Source organism: Symphodus melops (assembly GCF_947650265.1).
Source record: "Symphodus melops genome assembly, chromosome: 16".
Taxonomy (NCBI): Eukaryota; Metazoa; Chordata; class Actinopteri; order Labriformes; family Labridae; genus Symphodus; species Symphodus melops.
Genome location: NC_136706.1, coordinates 24651454 through 24676453, shown reverse-complemented (window position 1 = coordinate 24676453; position 25000 = coordinate 24651454). Strand labels below are relative to the sequence as shown.

Here is a 25000-nt window from a genome sequence, read left to right as displayed (position 1 = left end):
TAATCTATCTATCTATCTATAATCTATCTATCTATCTATAATCTATCTATCTATCCATCTATCTATCTATCTATCTATCTATAATCTATCTATCTATCTATAATCTATCTATCTATCTATAATCTATCTATCTATCCATCTATCTATCTATCTATCTATCTATCTATCTATCTATCTATCTATCTATCTATCTATCTATAATCTATCTATCTATCCATCTATCCATCTATCCATCTATCTATAATCTATCTATCTATAATCTATCTATCTATTTGTGCTGAAGCCTTTTTATCCATTCAGCCGCTGATCGGAGATCAAAAAGTGGCTGTGGTTACATGGTCACAAATAAATGGAATAAAAGCCTGATCCAAATAAAAACGCTGCATCAATCAGAACAGACGGATCCGATCAGGCTCATTCCGGAAAAAAATTCATTCCGATGGAGGGGGGGGGGGGGCTTTATGCCGTTGTTTGGATCAGGATCCATGTACACACTGGATCTGATGGGGTCTGCCTGACTGGGGTCAAACGTTCCTGACTGTTGTTTGGATCAGGATCCATGTACACACTGGATCTGATGGTGTCTGCCTGACTGGGGTCAAACGGTCCTGACTGGGATCAGGATCCATGTACACACTGGATCTGATGGTGTCTGTCTGACTGGGGTCAAACGGTCCTGACTGGGATCAGGATCCATGTACACACTGGATCTGATGGTGTCTGCCTGACTGGGGTCAAACGGTCCTGACTGTTGTTTGGATCAGGATCCATGTACACACTGGATCTGATGGTGTCTGCCTGACTGGGGTCAAACGGTCCTGACTGTTGTTTGGATCAGGATCCATGTACACACTGGATCTGATGGTGTCTACCTGACTGGGGTCAAACGTTCCTGACTGTTGTTTGGATCAGGATCCATGTACACACTGGATCTGATGGTGTCTGCCTGACTGGGGTCAAACGGTCCTGACTGTTGTTGGGATCAGGATCCATGTACACACTGGATCTGATGGGGTCTGCCTGACTGGGGTCAAACGGTCCTGACTGTTGTTTGGATCAGGATCCATGTCCACACTGGATCTGATGGTGTCTACCTGACTGGGGTCAAACGGTCCTGACTGTTGTTGGGATCAGGATCCATGTACACACTGGATCTGAGGGGGTCTGTCTGACTGGGGTCAAACGGTCCTGACTGTTGTTGGGATCAGGATCCATGTACACACTGGATCTGAGGGGGTCTGTCTGACTGGGGTCAAACGGTCCTGACTGTTGTTGGGATCAGGATCCATGTACACACTGGATCTGATGGTGTCTACCTGACTGGGGTCAAACGGTCCTGACTGTTGTTTGGATCAGGATCCATGTACACACTGGATCTGATGGGGTCTGCCTGACTGGGGTCAAACGGTCCTGACTGGGATCAGGATCCATGTACACACTGGATCTGATGGGGTCTGCCTGACTGGGGTCAAACGGTCCTGACTGGGATCAGGATCCATGTACACACTGGATCTGATGGGGTCTGCCTGACTGGGGTCAAACGGTCCTGACTGGGATCAGGATCCATGTACACACTGGATCTGATGGTGTCTGCCTGACTGGGGTCAAACGGTCCTGACTGGGATCAGGATCCATGTACACACTGGACCTGATGGGGTCTGCCTGACTGGGGTGCTTACAGTCTGTGATCAGAGCGTCATCACTGATCTCTGAGTCCTTATAAAGTTGAGTCTCTGGATCCATGAGGACTCTCTGGATCCATGAGGACTCTTTGGATCCATGAGGACTCTCTGGATCCATGAGGACTCTCTCTCTCTCCGGTCTCATCTGGATCATATTTGTGTTTTATGTATTAAAGTCTTTCATATGATTTCATCCAACCTTGTTTTATACAAATATTACATGATGGTAAAAAAGAGTCCACTTTGGATAGTTGGCGTCTTTCCCAGCGAGCTACAGGAACATCTCTGATATCAACAGATTCATTGTAAACTGTTTATTCATGTGATATCAACGCTAACGCTAACGCTGTCGTGCTAACATTCAAACTGACTCTGCTACGTCTGCCTAAACAACATGTTTACCATCAGCTGAGACAAAGGATGATGTAGAGTTAATTACTAATACAGAACTAATACAGCCTGATCTTAAAGAAGCAGCATCTCATTCACAGTTAATGTGTTTACAGTGGATCATTAATGTGTCATTCAATAATCTAACCAATAGGATCAGCTTTAGAGAACAGGAACTATAACAAGTTAAAAAGTCAAACAGCTGTCTGAAAGGTTTATTACATTTATTATTGATCTTCCATGTTCAGGGTGTAAAACAGTTTATTGATTACAAACACAGGCTGACATGTCTCTTCTTCTTCTTCTGGTGTTTCCTGCACATATGACCGGTAGGAGCAGTCTGCACACGTCACACGGGTTTGATTCTGATTCAGTGCTGATGCATGAACACACACAGCATTATCAGGTTATTTAGCCTCCATGTAAACAGTGACATCAGAATGCTCATGTAACTGCAGCCAGTGAATCCCAAGCGGTTCAGTTCGTCTCAGCACAGCGTGCATTTTGTGGCGTTTTCACAGACTAAAGGCGGGAAAGATCCTAAAATTACCAACCCATACTGTCCTACTTTTTGGGACCCTTCTGTTGGGGTGCCAAGTATATCGATCCGACCCGAAAAGGGGGAGCTAAACACTGCAGTGTTTGATTGGTCAAAAGAATCGTTGCTTCCTGTTTGACAGTAGCGAACACAACCCCGCCATGTTTAACCAGTCAGTTGTTTATTGGTCTGCGTTTCTCCTCGCCGCACACAGCCTTCCCTGTACAAAGCTGGAAACCATACCACACTGTACTGACCCATACTGAACTGTTGTCTGTGATGAACTGGGTCTAAAGAGCCTGAACCCTCTCTCTCTCTCTTCTCTAGCTCTACCCCGAGGACTCGTCTCCACAGTCGGTGGATTTTAGGAGAAAAGTGAAGACGTTGCTTCATCTGGTCGCTCAGGTTCTCACAAAGCTCGATATCCCGTTCTGGCTCAGCAGCGGCACATGCCTGGGTAACATGCTAACAGAAGAGTGTGTGAACATGCTAACAGAAGAGTGTGTGAACATGCTAACAGAAGAGTGTGTGAACATGCTAACAGAAGAGTGTGTGAACATGCTAACAGAAGAGTGTGTGAACATGCTAACAGAAGAGTGTGTGAACATGCTAACAGAAGAGTGTGTGAACATGCTAACAGAAGAGTGTATGAACATGCTAACAGAAGAGTGTATGAACATGCTAACAGAAGAGTGTGTGAACATGCTAACAGAAGAGTGTATGAACATGCTAACAGAAGAGTGTATGAACATGCTAACAGAAGAGTGTATGAACATGCTAACAGAAGAGTGTATGAACATGCTAACAGAAGAGTGTGTGAACATGCTAACAGAAGAGTGTATGAACATGCTAACAGAAGAGTGTATGAACATGCTAACAGAAGAGTGTGTGAACATGCTAACAGAAGAGTGTGTGAACATGCTAACAGAAGAGTGTATGAACATGCTAACAGAAGAGTGTATGAACATGCTAACAGAAGAGTGTATGAACATGCTAACAGAAGAGTGTGTGAACATGCTAACAGAAGAGTGTATGAACATGCTAACAGAAGAGTGTATGAACATGCTAACAGAAGAGTGTATGAACATGCTAACAGAAGAGTGTATGAACATGCTAACAGAAGAGTGTGTGAACATGCTAACAGAAGAGTGTATGAACATGCTAACAGAAGAGTGTATGAACATGCTAACAGAAGAGTGTGTGAACATGCTAACAGAAGAGTGTGTGAACATGCTAACAGAAGAGTGTATGAACATGCTAACAGAAGAGTGTATGAACATGCTAACAGAAGAGTGTTCTGTGGTGTTCCATTCTCACTTTTCAAACTGAAATTACATGAACACTCTGAAGTTGGAAAAACGACTTCGGAAACTTGGACCCCCGAGCCTCACAAGAACATGCTAACATGTCTGTTGTTTGTGTCTCCCCCTGCAGGCTGGTTCAGGCAGTGCAGTGTCATCTCGTACAGTCAAGATGTTGATGTCGGGATTTTCATTGTGGATTTTAGAAGTGACATCATCACAGCTTTCAAGGATGCTGGCCTGTTCCTCAAACACAAGTTTGGAAAAGTACAAACTTCATGTTTTTTTTTTTTAAATATTTACAAAAATAAAAGTGATCTCTGCTTTTATGTAGAAAAATGTGGCTTTGTGCTAAAGGTAAATATTGTGTGATAGAACAATGTTTTTTGGTTTTTTTTGAAGGCGAGTCTTATTCTGAAGGCTGGTGTTTTATTTTGACATGCAGGTAGAAGACAGTCTGGAACTTTCTTTTCTGAGTGAAGACATCAAACTGGACATATTTTTCTTCTACGAGGATGGAGACATCGTCTGGAATGGAGGGACGCAGGCAAAGAGTGGCAGGAAGTTCAAGTATGTTGAATATGTCATCCATCCATTTTCTGCCTCTTATCCCAGGCCAGGTCGCTGAAGCAGCAGTCTAAGCAGAGACACCCACACTTCCTCCAGCTCCTCCGATGGGACCCCGAGGCGTTCTCAGGCCAACTGAGAGACATAGTCTCTCCAGGGTGTCCTGGGTCTACCCTGAGGCCTCCTCCCGGAGGGACATGCCCGGAATACCTCCCTAGGGAGGCGTCCAGGGGGCATCCGGACCAGATGCCCGAACCACCTCAGCTGACTCCTCTCGATGTGGAGGAGTAACGGCTCTACTCCGAGCTCCTCCCTGGTGACCGAGCTCCTCCCCCTATCTCTAAGGGTGCGCCCAGCCACCCTACGGAGGAAGCCCATTTCAGCTGCTTGTATCCGAGATCTCATTCTTTCGGTCATGACCCAAAGCTCATGACCATAGGTGAGGGTAGGAACGAAGATCGACCGGTAAATCGAGAGCTTTGCCTTTCGGCTTAGCTCCTTCTTCACCACGACGGACCGATACAGCGACCGCATGACTGCAGACGCCGCACCGATCCGTCTGTCGATCTCACGCTCCATCTTCCCCCCCACTCGTGAACAAGACCCTGAGATACCTGAGCTCCTCCACCTGAGACAAGGACTCCCCACCGACCCGGAGAGGGCAAACCACCTTTTTCTGGTCGAGAACCATGGCCTCAGATTTAGAGGTGCTGATCCTCATCCCAGCCGCCTCACGCTCTGTAGCGAACCGCCCCAGTGCGTGCTGAAGGTCCGGGTTCGATTGAGCCAACAAGACCACATCATCTGCAAAAAGCAGAGACGAGATCCTGTGGTCCCCGAACCGGACCCCCTCCGGCCCCTGGCTGAACCTAGAGATTCTGTCCATAAAAGTAATGAACAGAACCGGTGACAAAGGGCAGCCCTGCCGGAGGCCAACGCGCACCGGGAACAGGTCCGACTTACTGCCGGCAATAGTTGGAGCACACCCTCTGATCCCCCTTCTTTAAAAGAGGGACCAACACCAACCCTGCCATTCCAGAGGCACTGTGTCCGACCTCAATGAAATATTACAGAGACGTGTCAACCACGACAGCCCCTGCACATCCAGAGACAAAAGTCCTGGTTCCACCGAGCAGTTTAGTTCAGGTTGTCTTGGTACAGCGCACATTTTGCAGTGTTTCCATTGACTAAAGGCGGGAAAGATTCCCAAATAACCAACCTGTACCCTCCTACTTTTTGGCACCGTTCTGTTGGGGTGCCAAGAATATCGATCCGACCCTAAAAGGTGGAGCTAAACACTGCAGTCATTGATTGGTTGAAAAAAATCATCACTTCTTGTGCAACAATGGCAAACAAAACCCCGCCATGTTCAAACCATTGACTGTAACACAGTTAGTGCTTTAGTGGTTGAGGTCAATTGACAGGTTTTTGGACTTATGTGAAAAGCTCGCCCGGAGGTGGGAGTAGAAGACCTCGCTAACAGAGGGTTCAGACAGACGTTCCCAGCAGACCCTCAGAACACGTTTGGGCCTGCCGAGTCTGACCGGCTTCCTCCCCTGCAGTGCATCCAGCTCACCACCAGGTGGTGATCAGTTGACAGCTCAGCCCCTCTCTTCACCCGAGTGTCCGAGACACACGGCCGAAGGTCAGATGACACGACCACAAAGTCTATCATCGACCTCCGGCCTAGGGAGTCTTGGTGCCACGTGCACTTATGGACATCCCTGTGCTCGAACATGGTGTTTGTTATGGACAAACTGTGACTAGCACAGAAGTCCAATAACAGAACACCACTCTGGTTCAGATCAGGGAGGCCGTTCATCCCAATCACCCCACTCCAGATCTCACTGTCGCTGCCCACGTGAGCATTGAAGTCCCCCAGTAGAACAATGGAGTCCCCAGTCTGAGCCATGTCCAGCACCCCTCCCAGGGACTCCAAGAAGGCCGGGTACTCCACACTGCTGTTAAGAGACCTGTCCCCTACCTGAAGACATAGGGACGCAACCCTCTCATTCACCTGGGTAAACTCCAGCACATAGCTCGCCCCACAACTCAGCAAGCCCACACCAGCCCGCCGCCTCTCACCGCGGGCAACTCCAGAGAAGTGAAGAGTCCAGCCCGTCTCGAGGAGCTGGGTTCCAGAGCCCTGCGTCGTCCTTTAGGGCCGGCCCCCGCGTCGTCCTTTCGGGCGGGGCCCCGCGTCGTCCTTTCGGGCGGGGCCCCGCGTCGTCCTTTAGGGCGGGGCCCCGCGTCGTCCTTTAGGGCCGGCCCCCGCGTCGTCCTTTAGGGCGGGGCCCCGCGCCGTCCTTTAGGGCCGGCCCCCGCGTCGTCCTTTAGGGCGGGGCCCCGCGTCGTCCTTTAGGGCCGGCCCCCGCGTCGTCCTTTCGGGCGGGGCCCCGCGTCGTCCTTTAGGGCGGGGCCCCGCGTCGTCCTTTAGGGCCGGCCCCCGCGTCGTCCTTTAGGGCGGGGCCCCGCGCCGTCCTTTAGGGCCGGCCCCCGCGTCGTCCTTTAGGGCCGGCCCCCGCGTCGTCCTTTAGGGCGGGGCCCCGCGTCGTCCTTTAGGGCCGGCCCCCGCGTCGTCCTTTAGGGCCGGCCCCCGCGTCGTCCTTTCGGGCCGGGCCCCGCGCCGTCCTTTAGGGCCGGGCCCCGCGTCGTCCTTTAGGGCGGGGCCCCCCCCCCCCAGGTCTGGCTCCAGGGTGGAGCCCTGACTGTGCCATGCTGAGTGTCGTCATGGTCCATAAGAAATAAAATGTTAAATGAGTTGGTTGAAATATTTTTGCAGGTGAATAATGGATTGTTTGTTTGTTTCTAATCGGTCAGGTACGTCTTCCCTCGATTCGCACTCTGCTGGGCGGAGCTTCTGGAGCTCAAAGTTCGTGTTCCTTGTGAAACACTCGACTATGTAACAGCGAACTACGGCGCCAGCTGGAGCGTCCCTGTGAAGAGCTGGGATTGGAAATCATCGCCGAGCAACGTGCAGGAGAATGGAGTGTGGCCTCCATCTGAGTGGGCGGAGCTTATCCAAGTTTACTGACAGGAAACACGACTGCATAAACGCACAGACTTCAACTTAACGTTTAAAAAATGTGCTGAAAAAGTCAGTTTGTTTTAAACAAGCAAATGTAGAAACTTTATGCAGAATGACGGCTCAACAAAATACTCTTTAAAATATTTATTGTCTTCTGCCTTCAACCCAACATGAAGCGTGTTGTTATCTCGTGGTCATCCAACTTACCAAGTAAGGCTGCGTGCAGCTGTGGGAACCCAAGATCAAGGTTTACGTACAAAACTGGACTGAAACAAAGTCGACTGTAAAGACTTATATTATTATTATTATTATATAAAGACTTATATATTATTATTATTATTATATAAAGACTTATATATTATTATTATTATTATATGAAGACTTATAATATTCATATGAAGTCTAATTATAGATGTAAATGTTACTTTGCTGTTTTTATCTCTACTTTGTAAGGTGACCTTTAATAAAACGCTTTATTATAATACATGTGTCAGGTCTCATGGTGTCCTGGTCTCTGGGTCTCATGGTGTCCTGGTCTCTGGGTCTCAGGGTGTCCCGGTCTCTGGGTCTCATGGTGTCCTGGTCTCTGGGTCTCATGGTGTCCCGGTCTCTGGGTCTCAGGGTGTCCCGGTCTCTGGGTCTCATGGTGTCCTGGTCTCTGGGTCTCAGGGTGTCCTGGTCTCTGGGTCTCATGGTGTCCTGGTCTCTGGGTCTCATGGTGTCCTGGTCTCTGGGTCTCAGGGTGTCCCGGTCTCTGGTTCTCAGGGTGTCCTGGTCTCTGGTTCTCAGGGTGTCCCGGTCTCAGGGTGTCCTGGTCTCTGGGTGTCCTGGTCTCTGGACCTCATGGTGTCCCGGTCTCTGGTTCTCAGGGTGTCCCGGTCTCAGGGTGTCCCGGTCTCTCTGTCCACAGGCTGGTTTGTGTTTATCTTTTCTGTCCTCAATGATAATAAAGAGCACCATCACTGACCAGCACGGTCCACGGTCTCAGGACCGACCTGAGCACGATGACCTTGGACGTGGTCGTCACGTGTTATTAAGTTTACAGACTGAAGAGGGAAAGAAAACGCAGAGAACATGACGGACGCTTCATCGACATTCAGGAGAGATCCAGAGTTTAATGCATCTGAATAACGTGAGATACAGTGACGTGTGATGACGTCACTGTGCGCAGGTTAGTCTGAGACAGAAAGGTGCGTCGACTGAAGGAAGAAGTTAAAGATCTCATTCTTACAAAGGTTCATCTTTAATCACTGAATGTTATTTATAGAAACACAAAGATTAGATTCAATTTCATTTAAACGGTTTTAGTATTTTTTTTTTAAAGTCTTTAAATTCTATATGGTGACGTCACTCCGTGGCCTCGCGCTGACCCTCTTTGTGGACCACGAGCCCCTTACTGATCAGGTCCGGCACCTCCACCGCCAGCCACGGTCCCAGTCCCAGAGCCATGAGGTGCGCGAGGCCGAAGCGCGGCGCGTTCCGGGCCCAGAGAGGCGCGAAGTGATCAGTCAGGCAGATCCTCCCGCCCCGGTACATTTTGGCCGTCTTCCCGTCCAGCTCCGGGACCGCCACCTCTGGCGCGGTGTCCGGGTACGTCACCGGCATGTCGAACTCCAACCGGAACTCGTAGCGCAGCAGCTCGTGGATAAACCAGCACGTACCAGTCCAGCGCGTTCCGTCCGCATTGGACTCGAGGCGGAACCAGTCGTTGTCGGCCTCTTTGTTCTGCTCCACGAACCGGATCAAAGCCTGATACTCCTCCTTCAGCCGCTGCGGCCACAGCGCGCGGTCCCGCGGCCCCGCGTGCGTCTTCAGCAAGGGGATCTGAGACACCGCTCTGCGCGTGGCGTCGTCCGCCATGTTGGGTTAGAAGACAAGTTTAAGATAAAGTGAACCCGGATCAGCCCCAGAACAGACCCGGGGCTGTTCGCTCTCACTCAACTTACACTCTGTAGCTCTCACCGTGAGGTGACGTGGACTTCCGGAATGATCTGCTTCACTTCCTGCAGGAGATTTCAAAATAATTCACTTTAGCTCCGTCCAAAATTAAAATCCAAACTGTTCACTCCCCGTGATGTTACTGCAGGATATCACAGACTCTGTAGTGAAAGACAAACTCATCTCATTAAGGAATTTAAATGTGATAAAGTAATGTACAAACTTCTACCCTACCCCATCGGGACTTGAGCCGGCAACCTTCCAACCCTTGTCCCTACATACTGAGCTACAGCCGCCTCGAAAAGAATGAAAATACACGGTTGTGTTTTAGGTTGTTATATATATATATATATATATATATATATATATATATATATATATATATATTTAGGGACCGAAGCACTGACCAGTGCGAAGGACCCTATTGACCCTATTGTTTTTCTAATGATTATTTTTGTCGTTTTCTCTTTTTCTTCCGTCTCTTTGGAGCCACTTTTGACGGCTTGAACGTGAATGAAAACTCATCAAAATCTCCAACATCATCGGGTCTGGCGAAAAATTTGATATTCTCGTCATTTCGTAAATTTTTTTCGCAAGATGACTCAGTGGCGCCCCCTTCAAATTTTCAAAAGGGCCTCCCCATTGAGGTTTTTTCGTCGTACGTGCATGACAAATTTTATACACATTAAGCATGCCAGATCTCACATAAAATCCTCTTACACCCATAGTCAAAACCAAACAGGAAGTCCGCCATATTTTTTTTCAATGGCGAAAACTCGCGTCTCACAGGTTAGCTATTTGAACGAACTCCTCCAAAAGCGTTTATCCCATTGACACAATGAGAATGTCAGTGTGTTCTTGACATGTTGAAGATCTCTCGTTGTGCTCTGCACGTTATTTCGTCAAAGGGCGTGGTCATACGGACGCGTTGTTCGTCACAAACAGGAAGTAGTTTGTTACGGGCCTTAATATAGTCATACATTCATCAAACATCACACAAATGATCCCAGTGGAAAAATAAAACTAGACATGTTGGCATAAAAAGTGGGCGTGGCAAAATGACTCAGTGGCGCCCCCTTGAAATTTTCAAAAAGGCCTCCCTATAGAGGTTTTTTTGTCCTGCATACACAAAAAGAAATTATGGTCATTGGGCATGTCAGGAGCTAAATAAAATCCTCTTACACCCATGGTCATAACCAAACAGGAAGTCCGCCATATTTTTTTGAATGCAACAAAAATGGCCGAAATTCGCGTTTCACAGGTTAGCTATTTGAACGAACTCCTCCAAAAGCGTTTATCCCATTGACACAATGAGAATGTCAGTGTGTTCTCGACATGTTGAAGATCTCTCGTTGTGCTCTGCACGTTATTTCCTCAAAGGGCGTGGTCATACGGACCCGTCGTTCGTCACAAACAGGAAGTAGTTTGTTACGGGCCTCAATATAGTCATACATTCATCAAACATCATACACATGATCCCAGTGGAAAAATAAAGCTAGACATGTTGGCATAAAAAGTGGGCGTGGCTAAATGACTCAGTGGCGCCCCCTTGAAATTTTCAAAAAGGCCTCCCTATAGAGGTTTTTTTGGCCTACGTGCATGAAATTTTTTTATGCTCATTGGGCATGACAGGAGATACATAAAAGCTTCTTACACCCATGGTCATAACCAAACAGGAAGTCCGCCATATTTTTTTTAACGCAAGAAAAATGGCTGAAATTCCTTTTTCACAGGTTAGCTATTTGAACGAACTCCTCCAACAGCGTTTATCCAATCAGTGTGTCAGTGTATTCTAGACATGTTGAAGATCTCTCGTTGTGCTCCGCACGTTATTTCGTCAAAGGGCGTGGCCACGGCGTACCATCAAACTTTGATGTCTCGGCTCACTCCAATTTTTTAACCTTCGATGACTGTAAGGCCTGCTGCTTGGCCTCGTGTCGCGGCTGCACTCCCGCGGTCGCACTCTCGCGGTCGCGGCACGTGCCGACATGCGCGGGGTGCTTCGGTCCCTTCATCACCGCTTGCGGTTTTAATTATATATATATCTATGTTTATATATATATATATATATATATATATATATATATATATATATATATATATATATATCTATGATATATATATCATAGATATATATCATAGATATATATATCATAGATATATATATCATAGATATATATCTATAACCATAGATATATATATCATAGATATATATCTATAACCATAGATATATATATCATAGATATATATCTGACAAAAATATAAATCATAAGTAAATTCTCAAACCCTGTTTAGGGTTAGCTAACCCTGTTTAGTGTTAGCTAGTGATGTTACGAGATGTGCCGAGGCTTTGAAGCGTGTGTCGAGTAATGGAGGGGGCGGTTCTGCGAAGCGCGTATCGAGGCTTGCTTCATTTAGGGGAGGAGCCGAAAATGATGACGTCTGAAGCCTCGCTGCCCGGCTGTACCACGTGACTGCTTCGGGAAGTGGTTCAGATTTTGCCGCGAGGTTTGACAGCAATATAAACCCCTCAGGCTCCATTCAAAATGTGGGTTTTTGAGAGAGAGTTGCGGTCAGTTGAGAGTTTGGATAGAGTTTTGATAGTTTGGATACTAGAGTTTGGATAGCGTTGATATAGTTTGGAGAGTTAGGATAGAGAGAGAGAGAGATAGATTGAGGATTTAGGAGAGTGGAGAGAAATCTAGGTTGCCTAGGGGATGGAGCCAGCTAGGAAGAGGAGGACTTCCCCTGTGTGGGAACATTTTGATTTGATAACTCCTAACAAGGTAAGCTAAATCTAACATTATTTCAGACCAAATAGGTTTGCTTATCAAGAACTGCATTTTCATTCACTGTTTGTTATTTTATTCAAAGGTGAGGTGTTTATTGTGTTCCAAGGAGCTGGGGTACAATAACAACACCTCATCCATGCTAAGGCATTACCGTGCCTTGCATGAGAATAAGGAGGCAACTGGAGCTTCACCCAGCCAAGGTAAATCACTACAATATTATAAACGCGCTATAATAATTTTTCCATGTTGACTTTTGTTTATTGTGCAAATAAAGACAATTAACAGACACTGTATTTATTCTCATTTGACCAGCCACCAGAAAACAAGAGCTGGATGAAGCCCTGGTCTCCATGATAGTGAAGGATACACAGCCCTTCAGTGTTGTGGATGACGTTGGATTCAGGACATTTGTGTCCAAACTGGATCCCAATTATTCTGTACCCTGTGAAAGGGTGTTTTCAAAGGCCGGAGAGGTTGTGTAAAAAAAAAAGGAATCGCTTAAAACCAAAAACTGTTGAGAAACTGTTGTTTCTGAATAAAAATGAATAAAATCTCCCCTTTTCTGTACATCATTGTCCAAGTTACACAAGCATATTCAGTGCCCTTTTCCTAGTTCCACAAGCACTTTAACAGTCCTATGCCTGCTTAAAGCCATGCCATTTTCCTAAAGTGACAGAAAAACACTACACAACCTATCATATATACTACCATTTTTTGAAAATGTACACAGAAAAAATTTAAGAATACTTTATTATACACGTGATAATTTATGTAGAGAAATTATTTGGTCATACATTTTTTTTGTAATTCATAGTAATTCTCAAGAGCCATTACAGACACAAAAATTCAATGCATCACACATTATGTGGTTAAGATCATAGGTTAAGATACAGCTGCCTGTAATTATAAACCTGGCCAGTAGGTGGTTTCGTGTGCACATGAAGCTTCGTGAGATGAACCCTTTCTCGAACCAATTGGCTCAAGTGGTTCAATGCCTCGTGAGGCTTCATCTCACCATCACTAGTGTTAGCTAACCTTAAACAGTGTTAGCTAACCCTGTTTAGTGTTAGCTAACCTTAAACAGTGTTAGCTAACCCTGTTTAGTGTTAGCTAACCTTAAACAGTGTTAGCTAACCCTGTTTAGTGTTAGCTAACCCTAAACCCTATATTTCCTGTTATTCTGTTTTTTGGAGCTGTTGTGACACCCAAATTTCCCCCATTGGGGATCAATAAAGATTATCCTTAAATAAGGGACTTGAGATGTAGCCCCCAGCGCAGTAGGTGTGATAATGAAGCTGCTAGTGTCAGGATGTCCAGCAGGTGGCGCTAGTTCACCTGGACGCTGCTTCTGAAACAGACGAAGAAGAAGCTATAACAACAGTCTGACCGACATCTTCTCTGTCTCGGCTGCCCGCGGACTCTGTTTTCAGTGTTTCGTATTTAAATACGACAAAAGCAAAAGTTTGATCTGCAGCTTCACCTGAGCGCGAGACAGGAGCACGTGACATCGGCGGGGATGGCGGCTGACCGGCGAGAGGATAAAGGTAAAATGCACGCGGGCCTCTTTGTTAGCTGCAGCGAGCTGTTAGCATTAGCATATGCGCTATCTTTGTTCTGTTGAGGACGTTACGAGTAAATACTGTATCAGAACCGGAACCGGTTAGTTAGTGACCAAGAACCGGTTCGTTTGATTTCTGTAAACAACTGAAATGGTACATGCATGTTTGTCTGACCTACTCTAATGGTTCCTGGTCTGACTCTAATGGTTCCTGGTCTGATTCTAAAGGTTCCTGGTCTGACTCTAATGGTTCCTGGTCTGACTCTAATGGTTCCTGGTCTGATTCTAAAGGTTCCTGGTCTGACTCTAATGGTTCCTGGTCTGACTCTAATGGTTCCTGGTCTGACTCTAATGGTTCCTGGTCTGACTAATGGTTCCTGGTCTGACTCTAATGGTTCCTGGTCTGACTCTAAAGGTTCCTGGTCTGACTCTAAAGGTTCCTGGTCTGACTCTAATGGTTCCTATCTGTTTTCAGATGGAGAGCTGAATGTTCTAGAAGATCTCCTGACTGAAGCTCCGGATCAGGATGATGAGCTGTACAACCCCGAGACTGAGCGGGACACCAGCGACAAGAAAGGTTTGACTGACACCACAAATACTGAACGTGATCAGGTGAAACCTTATGATCAGCTCTAATCTCTGCCGTCTGTCTGTCAGGAACAAAGAGGAAGAGTGAGCGCTCTGAGAGCCAGGATCTGAAGAGGCTCCGCCCTTCATCAAGCCACGCCCCCTCAAGGTCCTCTAACAATAAGAGAGATCCCGGTCCACCTCTGTCTTCTTCCTCGTCCTCTAAGAAGACTGACCCCAGTTCTCGCGGACGTCATGCTGCAGTCTCCACCGGCTATCGGCATGAATACTACGAGGATCGAAAAGGCCGGCGAGGGGCCCGAGAAGCAACCAGGAGCCGTGGTGGAGAAGATGCACGCCGCCGAGAGCCTCCGAGAGGCTTGGAGGGTCTGAGCCAGGTATGCTGTTAAAATGACCTCGTTATGATGTCACAGCAGTAGATGTTTGACGTGATGACCTCATATTCATAACAGCACTGTAACTTTGACACGTGGAGGGCTTTATGACCACAGATATAAACCATCAAGGCGTTAGTCCTGTCACTGATCGTTACCATGGTAACGACAATAAATACATCAACCAGGACTTAAAAAACAGTCAGTAAAGCTAAAAGAGAAACTTTAAATAACATTAAAGAGCGAGAGCAGCTGACTCTTTGTCATTGGTCAGTAAAGTCACCCCCCCCCCCCCCCCCCCCCCCCCCCCTTTTTTCTATTGTGTGTTAAAGACTGAAGTAGTCAAAATGTAAATCTTAATAAAAACAATTCACAACCCCCCCAGAAAAGGCGGGGGAAAATGGCGGTTTGGTGAGGCGCGTAATTTGGAGCTCTGCTAACAAAGTAATACAAAAGCCGTAGAACAAAAATACGACTACTTGGTGAATTAAACGAGATTGGAAATTGTTTGTTACCATGGCAACAGGTGAAAATAAGACTCTGCACCCGGACCAGCACACTTTCATCACAGCAAGACATAAAAAAACCAACAACAATCAAATCAAACATGTCCCCTCCCAGCCGCTAGCCTAGCTTACCCAACGTGTCAAACTGAAGATCTGACTGGTCCAGAAGTATGACGACAATATCGTCCTCATAAACTTGAACTTTAGGGGTGTCAGGAGACAACGCAGGAGTGAAATCTGATTGGATAAAAACTGTAATTAAAAATCTGAAAGCTGCACATTAGCGAAGGAAGCTCTGAAACTAATGGGAGCAAAATAATAAATAAATGTTTATAATTTTGTTTTATTCAGCAGTGACCATCACTGCTGTTTAACCACTTACTGTCAGCCAATCAGCGTTTAGTGTGACAGCCTATCAAATTGTTTTCCTATGTGTCTTTAGAAGTTAAGGCCTGACGATCAGCGGGTAAGTCCATGCCCCCATGAAGATGTCAACCAATCAGAGGAGGAGGAGGCAGCAGGGGAATATGGCTCAGGGGGGTCAGGAAGCTCCTCTCCTGCTGCCTCCCATGTAGAGGAGGATGAGGAGGATCCTGATGAAGAGGAGGAGGAAGAGGAGGGGATGGAGGAAGAGGAGGAGGAAGAGGAGGAGGAGGAAGGAGAGAAAGAAGATGAGGAGGAGGACGATGAGGAGTATGAGCGTCGCGGTGGCGGTGAGGGAAATGACTATGACACCCGCAGTGAGGCCGGTGACTCACGCTCCGCCTCGTCTGTCAGTTTTTCTGATGACGGCGAATCGGTGCACTCAGGCTCAGCCTCTGAAGCTTCAGGTAACCATGACAACAAGGAAAAGGACTTGTGAAAAAGTTTGCTCATGTCTGTCAGAGAAACACACACAGAGCTATGCTAACATGCCAAATATCTTTAATCTACAAACATCTGGCTTCCTGTTTCACTATTAACTAATCTTTTTTTTTTTTTTTTTACTGTATGTGGATTTTTTATACATTTTTATACGTACACACTGACATCTTTGAGTAATTCTTGCTGACTAACTCCTTCCTTTTATCCTTTAAGGTTCTGTGAAGAAGCGGGAGAAACTGTCATCGTCAGTCCGAGCTGTTCGCAAGGGGATGGAGAGTAAGGCAGCCATTTTGATTTAATCTTATGATATAAAATTTAAGGACCAATACTATACTGAACTACACTGTACTGAACTACACTGTACTGAACTACACTGTACTGAACTACACTGTACTGAACTACACTGTACTGAACTACACTGTACTGAACTACACTGCACTGAACTACACTGTACTGAACTACACTGTACTGAACTACACTGTACTGAACTACACTGTACTGAACTACACTGTACTGAACTACACTGCACTGAACTACACTGTACTGAACTACACTGTACTGAACTACACTGTACTGAACTACACTGCACTGAACTACACTGCACTGAACTACACTATACTGAACTACACTGTACTGAACTACACTGCACTGAACTACACTGCACTGAACTACACTGTACTGAACTACACTGTACTGAACTACACTGCACTGAACTACACTGTCCTGAACTACACTATACTGAACTACACTGTACTGAACTACACTATACTGAACTACACAGCACTGAACTACACTGTACTGAACTATACTGTACTGAACTACACTATACTGAACTACACTGTACTGAACTACACTATACTGAACTACACAGCACTGAACTACACTGCACTGAACTACACAGCACTGAACTACACTGTACTGAACTACACTGTACTGAACTACACTGAACTACACTGCACTGAACTACACTGCACTGAACTACACTGTACTGAACTACACTGTACTGAACTACACTGCACTGAACTACACAGCACTGAACTACACTGCACTGAACTACACTGTACTGAACTACACTGTACTGAACTACACTGAACTACACTGCACTGAACTACACTGCACTGAACTACACTGCACTGAACTACACTATACTGAACTACACTGCACTGAACTACACTGTACTGAACTACACTGTACTGAACTACACTGTACTGAACTACACTGTACTGAACTACACTATACTGAACTACACTATACTGAACTACACAGCACTGAACTACACAGCACTGAACTACACAGCACTGAACTACACAGCACTGAACTACACTATACTGAACTACACTATACTGAACTACACTATACTGAACTACACTGCACTGAACTACACTGTACTGAACTACACTATACTGAACTACACTGCACTGAACTACACTGCACTGAACTACACTGTACTGAATTACACTATACTGAACTACACTGCACTGAACTACACTGCACTGAACTACACTGCACTGAACTACACTGCACTGAACTACACTGTACTGAACTACACTGCACTGAACTACACTGCACTGAACTACACTGCACTGCACTACACTATACTGAACTACACTATACTGAACTACACTGTACTGAACTACACTGTACTGAACTACACTGCACTGAACTACACTGCACTGAACTACACTGCACTGAACTACACTGCACTGAACTACACTGCACTGCACTACACTATACTGAACTACACTGTACTGAACTACACTGTACTGAACTGCACTGAACTACACTATACTGAACTACACTGTACTGAACTACACTGCACTGAACTACACTGCACTGAACTACACTGCACTGAACTACACTGCACTGAACTACACTGCACTGAACTACACTGCACTGAACTACACTGTACTGAACTACACTGCACTGAACTACACTGCACTGAACTACACTGCACTGAACTACACTGCACTGAACTACACTGTACTGAACTACACTGCACTGAACTACACTGCACTGAACTACACTGCACTGAACTACACTGCACTGCACTACACTATACTGAACTACACTGTACTGAACTACACTATACTGAACTACACTATACTGAACTACACTGCACTGAACTACACAGCACTGAACTACACAGCACTGAACTACACTGAACTACATTACTGCAGTTCACTGCATGGTAATGCACTGGTGTTTACTCAGATGTGCAGACTTCTCTATCGCAGAAGGTTTTACCAATATAACTGTGTCATTCCAGCTCCAACCAGTAAGCTGCGCTACATCCTGCGAGATGCTCGCTTCTTTCTCATAAAGAGCAACAACCATGAGAATGTGTCTCTAGCCAAAGCTAAGGTACGCTAAATTTCACCCCTTTCAATTACTTGTGTGTTTAGATCAATATTCACTCCCTGTCTTTTACATGTTTACATCGATACTGACTTCCTTTCTGTGTTTCAGGGTGTGTGGTCGACACTGCCGGTGAATGAGAAGAAGTTGAATGCAGCATTTCGTGCAGCTCGTAGTGTTGTCCTTGTCTTCTCTGTGAGGGAGAGTGGAAAGTTCCAAGGTACCCTGACTTATTTAGTGACCACTCATAATGTGGACATGCACACGCGTGTGTCCGACCCCCTCCTCTCCCTGACCTCTGACCTTTCACTCATCCTCTGCAGGTTTTGCCCGTTTGGCCTCAGAGTCTCATCACGGAGGATCACCGATTCACTGGGTACTTCCTGCTGGTATGAACGCCAAGATGCTGGGAGGAGTCTTCAAGATCGACTGGCTCTGCAGGTAACAACAAGTCTATACTGGTTTATAATAGTCCACATCTGGGCTGTACCAGTCTACAATGTTCTATATCTAACCTTTACTGGTGTATAGTTGGTCTTTACTGGTGTATAGTTGGTCTTTACTGGTGTATAGTTGGTCTTTACTGGTGTATAGTTGGTCTTTACTGGTGTATAGTTGGTCTTTACTGGTGTATAGTTGGGGTGTACTGGTGTATGGTTGGTCTTTATTGGTGTATAGTTGGGGTGTACTGGTGTATGGTTGGTCTTTACTGGTGTATAGTTGGGGTGTACTGGTGTATGGTTGGTCTTTACTGGTGTATAGTTGGGGTGTACTGGTGTATGGTTGGTCTTTACTGGTGTATGGTTGGTCTTTACTGGTGTATGGTTGGTCTTTACTGGTGTATGGTTGGGGTGTACTGGTGTATGGTTGGGGTGTACTGGTGTATGGTTGGGGTGTACTGGTGTATGGTTGGTCTTTACTGGTGTATGGTTGGAGTGTACTAGTGTATGGTTGGAGTGTACTAGTGTATGGTTGGTCTTTACTGGTGTATGGTTGGTCTTTACTGGTGTATGGTTGGGGTGTACTGGTGTATGGTTGATCTTTACTGGTGTATGGTTGGGGTGTACTGGTGTATGGTTGGGGTGTACTGGTGTATGGTTGATCTTTACTGGTGTATGGTTGATCTTTACTGGTGTATGGTTGGTCTTTACTGGTGTATGGTTGGTCTTTACTGGTGTATGGTTGGGGTGTACTGGTGTATGGTTGGGGTGTACTGGTGTGAGCTTCTTAGACAGTCCCTGCGTGTGTAGCATGTTCATTAGCGGCATATAAAATGTTAATTCCCCTTATGTGAGGAATAAAGTTTCTTCTGTTGTTTTTTGATAGGAGGGATCTACCTTTCACAAAGACCGCTCACCTGTCCAACCCCTGGAACGAGCACAAGCCAGTGAAAATTGGGCGTGACGGACAGGTGCTTTATCTCTTCTGCTCGTGTTTGACTTTAACTTTTGTTAAAATATTGTTCTCACGGTTTTTCTGCTACTCTGATTTTCAGGAGATCCAGCCGGATATCGGAGCCCAGCTGTGTGCGCTGTTCCCCTTGGATGAGAACGTGGACGTCCACCAGGTTGCCCGCCGAGTTCGTCACAAGCGTCGGACGCCTTCGGAGCCACGGCCTCGAGGCCGACCGCCACAGCGCGAACCGGGAAGGTTAGCCAATCACCAAGCTCCTCCTCCCGCTTCCTGTTCTTCTTCTGCTGCAACCACGGCTCCACCTGCTGCAGGACAACGGAGATGCCCACTGCTTGTAGCCGGTGGCTAGCTGTCCCATGGCGAGCACGGCTGGTTCCCTGGTTGTTGTCCGATTTCCTGTTTGGATTTTTCAAAGGATCTCAAAGAGTCACACGGGAAGTTGAAGTCCCGTGTAGGGCGTGGTCGTTAGCTCACTCTAGAGTCACAAATGAAGTTTTTAAATAAGCAGCAGTTTCGTTAAATTGGCTCTGAAGTTTGAGTTAATTTGAGATTTTCTTTGTTAAAATCTGAAAGTTTGGGGTGAAGAAAATTAGTTTCTAAATTATTTAAATGTAAAATATGTTACTAAATTTCTCCCTTTTTTAAGCTTTTTCTCTGCAGGAGTTTCATCCTACAGAAGTTAAAAAATCAAAAGGTCTGTTTTCAGCTGGACTGTGGCTGACCCTTTCAGAATAAGAGCTGAGAGGACCTCTGGCTGGACTGAGCGGGCTGAAGGAGGGCGAGCTAGGTAGAACGAAAACCAAGAGAGAGAGAGAGGACCACTGAGCGGACTGTTTCTGGTTTTAAGAAGGAAGTGCAGTGTGGTTGAGCAAAGGGCGGGGCTTCAGGACTCTGCCCAGTAAGAGGGAAAGGTGTGATGGTGGGGCGGGGCCTCTGGACTTTAATCAATGAAAAGGTGAGGTTTAATGAAGGGGGCGGGGCCTGTGGACTCTATCCAAAGAATGAGGTGTGTGTCAGAGGGGGCGAGCCGCATCCTTGGTTGAATTGAGGTAAAAGCTCTTAAATCCATGAGGGAAGAGACTGGTTAAAAAAACCACATGGACTTAAAAATAAATAAATTCAGCCCCCCCCCCCCCCCCCCCCCCCCCCCCCCCCCCGAAAGGACTTGTCTTCCCCCGTCCACACACACACTCTGAATCCGGACTCAGAGCTGGTCATACCAACAGACTGCTGGTATTTGTTTGGGAGTGTGTTTGTCACTCTCTAATGAACTGCATATAAAGTGTGTGTGTGTGTGTGTGTGTGTGTGTGTGAGTGTGTGTGTGTGTGTCAGTCACACTGAACTGAGTGTGTGTTTCATGACGAGGAGGCAGGAAACAGATTTCAAAATAAAAAAAAAACAACAATGGAGTGTCAGACCAGAGAAAAATCTCTGGTTGCTGTTTTAAGGACTGTTGCTGGAGGGGGCGGGGCTGGGCTGAGAGGGGCGGGCTTTGAATGTTGATTGACAGGACTGCATCTTCATCATCTTCATCACCCCCCTCCACCCTTTCAAAAAAAGAGGGTTCATAAAAAATAAGCTGGACTGATGAGGAGAGAAACTGTTTAATAATATGAGGACTCCCGTGTGCAGCAGCAGCGGTATGTTGTCTCTTTCAGAGGCGTCTTCTTTGTTTGTTTGTTGTTGTTGTTGTTGTTTGTGTGAACAGAAGAGTCCAAATGCTGTTTGTGTTTCAGGACGACTTCACGTAAGAAGATCTACAAGACACAAGTCCAGAAAAGTTTAGAGTAACAAGAAGAAAGAGAATTGACCAATCAGAGAAGAGATTCAAAAGTGTAAATGTTTCAGGGAAGAAACTTCAGAATAAAATCAACAGGATCAGTATTTTCAAAGTAAAGCCGTCGATACTTCCTGTTGATGATAGAAAGGTTTGAGATGCCGCAGACGTCACCCGTAGGCCCGGGCTCGCCTGTAGACCCGGGCTCAGCTGTGGATCCGGGGTCACCCGTAGACCTGGGCTAGCCTGTAGACCTGAGGAACCGGGTCACCCGTAGACCCAGGCTTGCCTGTAGACCTGTGGATCCGGGGCCACCCGTAGACCCGAGCTCACCTATTTACCCGTAGACCCAGGCTCGCCTGTGAACCCGGGGTCACCCGTAGTCCCGGGCTCACCTGTGGATCTGGGGTCACCCGTAGACCTGGGCTAGCCTGTAGACCTGAGGAACCGGGTCACCCGTAGACCCAGGCTTGCCTGTAGACCTGTGGTTCCGGGGTCATCCGTAGACTCGAGCTCACCTATATACCCGTAGACCCGGGCTCACCTGTGGACCTGGAGTCACCCGTAGACCTGGGGTCACCTGTATACCCATAGACCCGGGGTCACCCGTAGACCTGGGGTCACCTGTAGGCCCGGGCTGACCTGTGGACCCGTAGACATGGGCTCGCCTGTGGACCTGGGGTCACCCGTAGACCCAGGCTCGCCTGTAGACCTGTGGACCTGCGGTCACCCGTAGACTCGGGCTCGCCTGTAGGCCTGGGCTCGCCTGTATACCCGTAGACACGGGCTTGCCTGTGGACCCGTAGACCCGGGCTCACCTGTGGACCTGGGGTCACCCGTGGACCTGGGGTCACCCGTAGACCCGGGCTCACCCGTAGACCCGGGCTCACCCGTAGACCCGGGCTCACCCGTAGACTCGGGCTCACCTGTAGACCCGGGCTCACCTGTAGACCTGTGGACCTGGGGTCACCTGTAGACTCGGGCTCACCTGTAGACCTGGGCTCGCCTGTAGACCTGTGGACCTGGGGTCACCCGTAGACTCGGGCTCACCTGTAGACCTGGGCTCGCCTGTGGACCTGGGGTCACCCGTAGACTCGGGCTCACCTGTAGACCTGGGCTCGCCTGTGGACCTGGGGTCACCCGTAGATCCGGGCTCGCCTGTGGACCTGTGGATCTGGGCTCGCCTGGATAACTCTCAGGCTTCATCAGACCTGAAAGCACTAATGTGAAGTTTGTATTAATGTGTGTGTGCGCAGATGTCGTGTGTGTCTTACTTGTTGACTTGTCTACGTAGGCGTCGCCCCGAAGAGTATGACCTCCACGGCAGGAAGCGACCACGAGCCGACGGCCCGCCCGACTTCAACCAGCGAGCAGGTCGTCAAACCTACGATTTACTGACAGTTAATTTTTAAGGATCTGTGTTGGTTACTTTGTGACGCTCAGTTAAACTGAGTTCTGATAGAACGTTTTATTCATCGATGTTTAGCGTCTGTTTTCAGTCCTGGAGGTTGGTGAACTTTTAGTTTTAATGAGTTTTTGTTGCTGCTGCTTGTTGACAGTTTAACAAGTAAAATCTAACGAAAGTCGACATTTAATTTTCAGGGTTTGTCCAGGATCTACGTAACCAGCCGGTGGACAGGTGAGAAAGTCGTCCTCACTCAGGAAGTAGGCGGAGCTACAGCAGCTACATCAGTAAAAATATCTCCAACGAAAAATGTCAACGTTCGACTTTACGGCTTCAGAGTGTTCACGTGTATATTTTGTTCACTCTGTAAGAAATCCAACATTTAAATTTTGAAGAGATAAACAAAAATTGTGGTGTTTAAATTTTAACGGACCAATCAGAGAGCTGCTCTCTTCCTGTGTGATCAGTCAGCCAATCAGAGAGCTGCTCTCTTCCTGTGGGATCAGTCAGCCAATCAGAGAGCTGCTCTCTTCCTGTGTGATCAGTCAGCCAATCAGAGAGCTGCTCTCTTCCTGTGTGATCATGAAGGAAACCTGCTGTGTTGAAGCTTCTCTGACAACAATGCAGCAGCCAGTATGTCCTCCTTCTAACTTTAGATTCTGCTCCTGAATGCTCTGGATCTGATTGGACCAGAGAAGGTAGGCGGGGCTTTGAAGGCCGTTTTGGACGCCCCTGGGTTTGCCAGATATGAGAGCAGTTATCAGGTGAACAGGTGTTGCAGCGATGGAAGCGGGCAGTGGAACTGCTTCAGATAGAAGTGATTGTACCCGAGCTAAAAAGCCTCTGCATGTTTCTAATAAGCTCCAGCAGCAGAAAGCTGCTCAAACTAGGATCAATGTTGGAGATGAAACATGGAGAGAGGTGAGAACGCAGAAAGCTTTACAGACCCATGCAGAGCTGGCTAAACACTGAAGCTACAGTGTCCACCACATGCAGAGCTGGCTAAACACTGAAGCTGCAGTGTCCACCACATGCAGGGCTGGCTAAACACTGAAGCTACAGTGTCCACCACATGCAGAGCTGGCTAAACACTGAAGCTACAGTGTCTCTACATGCAGAGCTGGCTAAACACTGAAGCTACAGTGTCCACCACATGCAGAGCTGGCTAAACACTGAAGTTACAGTGTCCACCACATGCAGAGCTGGCTAAACACTGAAGCTACAGTGTCTCTACATGCAGAGCTGGCTAAACACTGAAGCTACAGTGTCCACCACATGCAGAGCTGGCTAAACACTGAAGCTACAGTGTCCACCACATGCAGAGCTGGCTAAACACTGAAGCTACAGTGTCTCTACATGCAGAGCTGGCTAAACACTGAAGCTACAGTGTCTCTACATGCAGAGCTGGCTAAACACTGAAGCTACAGTGTCCACCACATGCAGAGCTGGCTAAACACTGAAGCTACAGTGTCCACCACATGCAGAGCTGGCTAAACACTGAAGCTACAGTGTCTCTACATGCAGAGCTGGCTAAACACTGAAGCTACAGTGTCTCTACATGCAGAGCTGGCTAAACACTGAAGCTACAGTGTCCACCACATGCAGAGCTGGCTAAACACTGAAGCTACAGTGTCCACCACATGCAGAGCTGGCTAAACACTGAAGCTACAGTGTCTCTACATGCAGAGCTGGCTAAACACTGAAGCTACAGTGTCCACCACATGCTGACCTGTGTGAGAGGAGGGGGGGGCAGCTCTCTGTGATGATTAGAGTTTAGACTGCAGTACTCATTTTAAACACTAGGGGGCGGAGCTACAGACTGCTATTTAAAAATGATGAATCAGATAATTTTACCGATAAAACGAGGGACAAAATGCTTCATCAACTTAAGTCACAAAATCATTTGTTTGTTTTCAGGAGATT

The 25000-nt window shown here is 47.0% G+C and overlaps 3 protein-coding genes and 1 long non-coding RNA gene across 4 annotated transcripts in view; 3 read left to right on the top strand and 1 right to left on the bottom strand.

Moving 5' to 3' along the window:
• fktn (fukutin) overlaps positions 1-7662 on the top strand; it is a 14134-nt gene extending 6472 nt beyond the window's left edge. Inside the window, exons 7-10 of the mRNA XM_079364954.1 lie at positions 2938-3067; positions 4045-4178; positions 4357-4481; positions 7299-7662. Of these exons, the coding sequence (XP_079221080.1) occupies positions 2938-3067; positions 4045-4178; positions 4357-4481; positions 7299-7512 (603 nt within the window). The 3' untranslated portion in view covers positions 7513-7662. The remainder of the gene's footprint in view (positions 1-2937; positions 3068-4044; positions 4179-4356; positions 4482-7298) is intronic.
• A 939-nt stretch (positions 7663-8601) lies between these two features.
• On the bottom strand, positions 8602-9525 carry ufc1 (ubiquitin-fold modifier conjugating enzyme 1). Its single transcript, XM_079364957.1, has one exon. It carries the CDS (start codon positions 9364-9366, stop codon positions 8854-8856), a length of 513 nt encoding a protein of 170 aa, XP_079221083.1. The 5' UTR covers positions 9367-9525; the 3' UTR covers positions 8602-8853.
• A 2244-nt stretch (positions 9526-11769) lies between these two features.
• On the top strand, positions 11770-12848 carry LOC306837559. Its single transcript, XR_013780961.1, has 3 exons — positions 11770-12230; positions 12319-12436; positions 12549-12848. It is a non-coding gene; the product is annotated as an uncharacterized lncRNA (long non-coding RNA).
• Positions 12849-13462: 614 nt separating this feature from the next.
• Positions 13463-25000, top strand: part of ythdc1 (YTH N6-methyladenosine RNA binding protein C1) — a 13073-nt gene continuing 1535 nt past the window's right edge. Inside the window, exons 1-13 of the mRNA XM_079364945.1 lie at positions 13463-13780; positions 14270-14371; positions 14452-14759; positions 15705-16092; positions 16340-16402; positions 18393-18487; positions 18593-18701; positions 18805-18922; positions 19808-19892; positions 19977-20131; positions 22967-23046; positions 23275-23311; positions 24995-25000. The exon at positions 24995-25000 is cut by the window's right edge and continues 34 nt beyond it. Of these exons, the coding sequence (XP_079221071.1) occupies positions 13753-13780; positions 14270-14371; positions 14452-14759; positions 15705-16092; positions 16340-16402; positions 18393-18487; positions 18593-18701; positions 18805-18922; positions 19808-19892; positions 19977-20131; positions 22967-23046; positions 23275-23311; positions 24995-25000 (1574 nt within the window). The 5' untranslated portion in view covers positions 13463-13752. The remainder of the gene's footprint in view (positions 13781-14269; positions 14372-14451; positions 14760-15704; positions 16093-16339; positions 16403-18392; positions 18488-18592; positions 18702-18804; positions 18923-19807; positions 19893-19976; positions 20132-22966; positions 23047-23274; positions 23312-24994) is intronic.